The sequence below is a fragment of the Elephantulus edwardii genome, unplaced genomic scaffold, assembly GCF_000299155.1.
Source record: "Elephantulus edwardii isolate Elephantulus edwardi_28Jun2011 unplaced genomic scaffold, EleEdw1.0 scaffold00259, whole genome shotgun sequence".
NCBI classification, from domain to species: Eukaryota; Metazoa; Chordata; class Mammalia; order Macroscelidea; family Macroscelididae; genus Elephantulus; species Elephantulus edwardii.
The window spans coordinates 3,574,340-3,581,620 of record NW_006400009.1 but is presented as its reverse complement, the minus strand read 5'-3'; the positions used below and the strand labels follow the sequence as shown (position 1 = coordinate 3,581,620).

The window sequence follows — 7,281 nt, the reverse complement described above, 5'->3', positions numbered from 1 at the left end:
AATCGGAATGGGTGTGTCAGAGGCAATGAGATTGGCACAGGATATAGCAGGGTTTAGGGCTGTTGTACCTAGGGTCGCTATGAGTCGCAAACGACTCGATGGCACATAACAACAACAACAACAACTATTCATTTGGCTATTTCCCTGTTAAATTCTATTTATTAATGAGATCAATATATAGCCATCAATGACAATATTAAACCATGAGCAGATTTATTAAAACTTGTTACTGCTTATCATAAGTCTTACCATAATTTTATATTTGTGTTGTTATAAACTAAAAACTAGAATTACATTTATACTAAGAGCTTACATGGAATTTTGAAGAGTGGAAAAGTCGTCAACCTGTGATCCAAAACCAAGAAATCCTAACTGGGCATAAGCAAAGAATATTATAAAAAACATGATGGCAAATCCTAGTATGTCTTTGATACAGCGGGACAAGGTTGAAGATAGCTGAGACATTGTTTTATTAACGCTTATGAATTTGAATATCTGCAAAAGAACAAAGTTAACTGAACTAGAAGAGAGAATATCAAAGACTATTACTTGTTAGTATAAATTCATTTCATAAGAAATATGCTTCAAATTAAAGACAGTGCTTAATGATAACCAGAGGATAATTGATAATTTGCTAGAAATTATAAAAATAAATTCTTTTTTCCTTTGTTGTTTAATTTCTTATTATTTAATTGACTGCTGTATTATGAAATATAATAAAACAGAAATACCTTTATCCATGCAAAGAAGATGGTAACAGCAATTATATTATTGTAATAAATGCACCAGTATGCAAGATAATAGAAGTCTGGGTATTTTTCAGTGTTTTCCAAAAGTTGTTCAAGTGAGAGAAAAATTTGTGTATTGCAGTATAAATTCAAGGAAACAGCTGCAAAGCACAACTAAATCAGAAAATAAGAAGAGTAAAATTAGGAACTATTTATAGTTCCAAATCTAGCCTACGAAGAAACAAAAATTTCATCAAGTTTTAACAAAAAGGGAAAGAGATATCAGACAGGACTGCCTGGAGACCATATTCCATCTTCCTGTTTGTTTTAATCATAAATCACAATCATAATCACAGATTATGTAATTCTTACTAGACTGTAAGGGTTTCTGCTCTCTGTAACCACATGATATACGTGAGTTTCATACATTTGCATCATGTAATGTTCCAGGAAAGATTTACCAAAAAACCCCCTCAAAACTTTTTAGAACCTTTAATAATCTGTTTAGAAGATTATTTCAGAGTCAAGTATCAGAGATTAGTAGTTACCAGAGTTTTTTCCTTTGACTTATTTTGCCAGATTTTAGATAACTATTTTAGTCTATTCCTTATGTTAAAATTTGGTGGGGATAAGAGGTAGGCAGCACACTTTCTGACTGATAAATCACATCTAGTTTAGAAAAATAAGGCTTAAATATTGTATTAGCTATAATTAAGGGCCAAATAAAAGGAAAAGATCGGACTTGTATTAGCCAAAAAGTTTTTTACTGATTGTTTCTAAGACCAAGTTCTTACTATTCATCTACCCTGGCTACCTGTTTATTACAACATATTCATTGACCAAACTGACAATCATTGGTTTCTTTCAGGGACTACTCACCAGTTCTGGTGTCCAATCCCCTGTCTTTAGTCTACAAGATCTACTTGTTATTGTGTAACTACCCAGAGAGTTTTCAGAGGCATTAAATAAAATGGGAGGAGAGTGTCCATTTTTTCTTCTGCACAGTCTCTGGTAGATTCAGATCACCAGCCTTTAGGTTGGAGGTACAGCTCTTTACCATGAGGCCACCTCTTCCTACTCCACTATTCTGCCTAGGCTTGTTCCTTGCCTATGTTTTCAAAATCTAGTGCAAGAAGAGCAGATTTAGGCAACATAGTAGAGAACATTTTAAAAGATCTTGATCCCCCAAAGACCCAAGACTAGTGAAACATGAGACTCTATGAGAAAAGTATTTTTAAAGAAGGTGTCAGGAGGCCTACCTAGTCATAGTAAGTGACAATGCTCATGGAATCACCTGTCTGTCTAGGTTTATCTTTATTCTCTTGAAGACAGAAAAGAATGAAGAAAGGAAGTAGAGGGAGGGAATAAATAAATAAATATACTTTCCCCTTTTTAGAAGCACAGTATAAGGATGTACTATGACAGAAGTTCATTTTATGATCCATATTGTAGTTTTTAAAGTAAATCTTGAAAGAATAGATCACTGCTGAGTTCAGATGTGATCTCCTTTCATCATATACAGGAACATGTACTTACCAACAAAATGAGCAATTCTATCCAGTTCCAAATGCTTTTGAAATAGGCATGTTTCAATTCTTTGAATTTTTTTGCTTCTTGTATTGTGAAGACAATGAGAAAAATACAAAACATGCTTTCACAGAAAGCAATAAAATAATCATACTTGCTAGTGTATCTAAGGAGCTTCACCGAATAAAACTGCCATGAAGTAATTATTCCTCCAGTTGCAGGGAATTCTGCCACCAATCTGTAAAATCAGCTTTGTATAAGCAACTGTGTATTTCAAGCACTTAGAATTTGGTGCTTAATAGAACTCAGTGTAAGTACATACTTTATTTTGTACAAAATGTTCTTTAGGGTCATGAGTTCATTTAAAAATATCTTTAGCAGATATATTTATTTCTAAATAAACTCCCCCCTTTAAAAAATATCCCTGAATATTCAAACTAGTCAAAGGTCATTGAAAATTAGAAAGTAAGGTGTGATTTTGCCATTCATTCATTCTGTTCTATATGCTGAGTGCCTTGGGAATACCAGTTTATTCCTCTAGGAAAAGAAATTATTTTCAAGAAAATTCTGTGTCTAGGCCATGTTATATGAAAGCAAACATTGTCTCTATATTTTAATTTTTTAATTATTATTATTTTTCATGTGTGTACCACCAAATCAGATCTGACTGGTTGTCTCTATACTTTATGCACTAGGTGTTGGATATAAATGTTTTCGTGAAAATATAAATATAAAAATGAATTTTATAAATATCTTTCAGAAACTTCTAGAATGGCTCATGGTAATTTCCTGAAAGAGCATGTGAAAACTATGCCCCTCCTTCAGAACTTATAAGAAACCAGCACCAGCCCCTCCTCCATCACCCCTGCCCAGAAGGAAGTAGCTATAAATAACTCCACCCCTAGTCACAATATTCCTCTAAGGTAAAGGTTTGGAGTGGAGGAAGAATGTCATTGTTGCTTCTGGGCCTGATCACTCCTTGGAGAGACCGGATAATGTCTAAATCCTGACCAAATGAGACAACTGGATCCTGATAAGACTCTGGGCCTGATCATGAAATCTCACACCCAAGTTATTTGACAGGACCCTGCCCCAAATTTTGAGCAAACTATCATCTTCCCTAGTCCTCTCTAAAACCACCTATCAAAAGAAATCATTCTTGTCAGTGGTCCCACCATTTTGACCTTTTCTTTGCTCAGTCACTTGGTGTCCCTCTCAGACCATGCATGGCCTGTTCATTTCCAACACTAAACAGAAAATATTTTGAGGTACTGATATGTACTATATGTTTGGTGTTCCCTATAATCTCAGAGAAGCAATTGGTAATAATTTAAGGAACCAGTATATTTTGACCATAGTGTCCATAGTTGTAGAGGGACGTCAGGCCTTTTTTCCATAGGATCGCTATATGTTGTACTCAACTTGAAGGCAATCAACAATATCTTACACTATGGTCATATGGAAAAAAGGCCTGACGTCCCTCTACAACTATGGACATTTATCAAAGTTCATAGTTTCTGGAGACACATTTAGGAAGTGGATTAATACTTAGTCAATGAAACACAGATAAACATTATAAGGCTATAATGTCCCTAGTGTCATGGCCTCTTCTAAACCCAACCTACACATCTGACAGTTCTTTGCTAATGAACTGTTTGTTCCAGTCGTTTCTAGATAATCTTCAGCAGGATCTTGCTTGCATGTGATATTAGTGATACTGTTTGATAATTTCCACACTCTGTTGGGTAACCTTCTTTTGGAATGCGAATAAATACAGATTTCTTCCATCAGTTGACCAGGTAGTTGTCCTTAAGATTTCTTGCTATAACCTTGTGAGCACATCCAGGGCAGCATCTGCTTACTAACACATGTCAATTGGTATTCCATCAATTCCTAAGGCCTTGTTTTTTTGCAAATTCCTTCAGAGCAGCTTGAACTTCGTTCTTCATCACCATATGTTAATCATATGTTGTCTCATGTATTCTTCTGCATCAGCCAATTCTTTCTCATATAGTGCCTCTGAGTACCCTTTCCATCTTTTGATACTTCCTGGGTCATTCAACATTCTGCTTTTTGCTGCTTGAGGCTTGAATTTGTTCTTCAGTTCCTATAGTTTAAGAAATGGTGAGTGAGTTCCATCCTTTTGCTTTTCTGGCTACAGCTGCTTTCACATTTCATTATATTTTGCTTTGTCTTTCTGTCTGCCTTTTGGAATCTGTTCAGCTCCTTAACGTCTCAACTTCTTGATTTCTTCCCTTTGCTTTGACTTCTTGGTGTTTTAGTGCAATATTGAGTCTCTTCTGACATCCATCTTGATCTTTTCTTTCTCCTCTGTCTTTGAAGTGACTTTTTGCATTATTATGAATGATATTCTTGATATCCTCCCACAGCTCACTGGTCTTCGCTCTTTAGTGTTAAAGGCTTCAAACCTGTTCCTGAGATGGTCTTTAAATTCTGGTGGGATAGATTTGAGCCACAAATTGTGGCTAACCTTGAGAAGAATGGGGAATCTCAGAACACATAATTGTGTTCATGCGAAACCTATCTATATTTCAACCAGGAAGCAGTAGTCAGAACAGAGCAGGGAAATACTGCATGGTTCAGGAGCAGGAAACGTGTGCATCAGGGATGCATCCTATTTCCATACCTTTTCAATCTATATGCAGAACAGATCATTCAGAAGGTTGGACACTACAAGGAGGAATATGGCATCAGAACCGGAGGAAGACTCAACAACTTGCATTATACAGATGACACAACCTTGTTTGCTGAAACAGAAGAGGACAATGAGGTGTTTGCTGCAAGTCAAGGATTGTAGTCTTCAGTATGGATTGAAGCCTAACATCTAGAAAACAAAGAATCTCACCACTGGACCGATCAGCAGCTTCATGATCGATGCAGAAGAGACTGAGATTGTTGATACCTTCAGCAGAAGGTCAAAGACTGCAGCCTTAAGTACGGATTGAAGCCCAATGTCAAGAAAACAAAGATTATCATCACTGGGCCAGTAGGCAACATCATGATAGACTGTGAAGAGATTGATATTGTTAACAACTTTAGTTTGCTTGGCTCCACAATCAACACTATTGGAACCAGCAGTCAGGAAATCAAAAGATGAATTGCATTGGGAAAGTCTGCTGACAGGGACCTCTCTAGAATACTGAAGAGCAATGATGTCAGTCTAGAGACTAAGGTGCACTTGATCCAGTCCATGGTTTTGCCATTACTTGCATCAGGGAGTTGGACAATCACTATGGATGATAGAAAAAGGATCAATGACCCTGAGTGCTGGAGAAGAGTACTGAACATACCATGGACTGATAGGAGAACAAACAGGTCAATCTTGGACAATGTGAAACCAGGCTGCTTCCTGGAGGTAAGGATTTTGAGGTTTCATCTCATATATATTGGGCACGTGGCCAGGGGGACCAGTGCTTGGAGAGGAACAACATGCTTGGAAGGGTGGAGGGACAGCACAGGAGGAAAAGACCCAAGAAGAGATGGATTGACTCAGTGACTAGAGAAATGGGATTACATCTGTTGGAGATGATAAGATTGGCTTAGGATAGGGAAGGTTTCAGAGCTAATGTACATAGGGTCACTATGAGATGCAGGCAACTTGACGGCACATAACAACAACAACAACAATAAAACATGGGTTGTTGTTGCTCTTGTTATGTGCCGTCAAGTCACCTGCAACTCATAGTGACCCTATGCACAACTATCCTGTGCCAATCTTACCATCTCCATCACACCTACCCCATTACCCCAGTCAAATATATGCACCAACAAGTAAAGCCAAAGAGGAGGAGATTGATAGCTACTAGCAACTAAATGTTAGTTCTCTGAAACCCAGAGTAATACATGATTTTTGAGTGGGGTTTGGTTTTTTCATTTTAAACTTTTATGTTGTACACAAAATCATTTCTGGGAAAGCAAAATTTCTCCCTCTCTATTTTTATGTTTTTTGCAAATTGAGATTTTAATAAACGTTTATAGAGACTTTGGATTTCCATTCAACCATTGTTATATCTTTTCCTCCCTGCCCACCCCTCCCCCAAGTTCACTTTTCTCTTTGAAAAGAAAAACAATTCTTTCATTGTTATATAGTCCCCACCCCCCTGTCCACTTTACTGTGCAGCTCTTATTCTGGACTCTTGTCATGAAAACAATATGTAATCATATGTTCCTTTTAAACAGTTCTCTCCCTCATCTGCTTCAACACAGTATACATTATTTATCCCCTTTTTTCTTAGATTCCCCCCAACTCTGATGTCAGTCCCGTTTTACAACAGTGGCATTATGCAGTATTTGTCTTTTTGTTACTGAGATATTTCACACGGCATAATGTCTTCTAGGGTCACCCATTTTGTATAATAGTTCATGAGTTCCTTGTTTCTCAGTGCAACATAGTATTCCATCGTATGAATATATCACAGCTTCTCTATTCATTTGTTTGTTGATGGGCCCTTGGGTTGTTTCCAACTCTTTGCTATCATTTTTGGTTTTGTTTTGTTGCTATTTAATACAGCTCATAGCAACCCTCTGCACAAAAGATATGAACCCTGTCCTATCCTGTACCATGCTAACAATCTCTGACACACTCGAGCCCATTACTACAGTCATTGTGTCCACCTATTCTACTTATCTGGTTGAAGATCTTCCTCTCCTTTGCTGTCCCCCTAATCATCAAATAATATAAAATTAACATACATTATTCATATTCCTAAAAATATCCTGAACTATTAAAATAATGAAGCAATGAATATAATGTTGCTTCGCTTTTTCATTATTGGCAGTGGAGCTACATTTATTTTAAAGGGTACACAAGTACACTTGTGTACATACTACACAAGTATGCACAAACAGAAAATCCCAATGAGGGCTCTTGACAAAGCAAAATAATACAATGAAATGTGCAAGGAGCTGGAGTCGGAAAATCAAAAGGGCCGAACTCGCTCAGCATATCTTAAGCTCAAGGAACTGAAGAACAAATTCAAACCTCGAGTTGCTATAATCAAGGATG

At 36.9% G+C, this 7,281-nt stretch overlaps 1 protein-coding gene across 1 annotated transcript in view; it reads right to left on the bottom strand.

Moving 5' to 3' along the window:
* Nucleotides 1–7,281, bottom strand: part of PKD2L2 (polycystic kidney disease 2-like 2) — a 109,112-nt gene that overhangs the window by 75,244 nt on the left and 26,587 nt on the right. The window contains exons 6-8 of the mRNA XM_006899500.1: nt 2,265–2,493; nt 732–902; nt 314–495 (exon numbers count right to left, since the gene is read on the bottom strand). Coding sequence (XP_006899562.1) covers nt 314–495; nt 732–902; nt 2,265–2,493 — 582 coding nt within the window. The remainder of the gene's footprint in view (nt 1–313; nt 496–731; nt 903–2,264; nt 2,494–7,281) is intronic.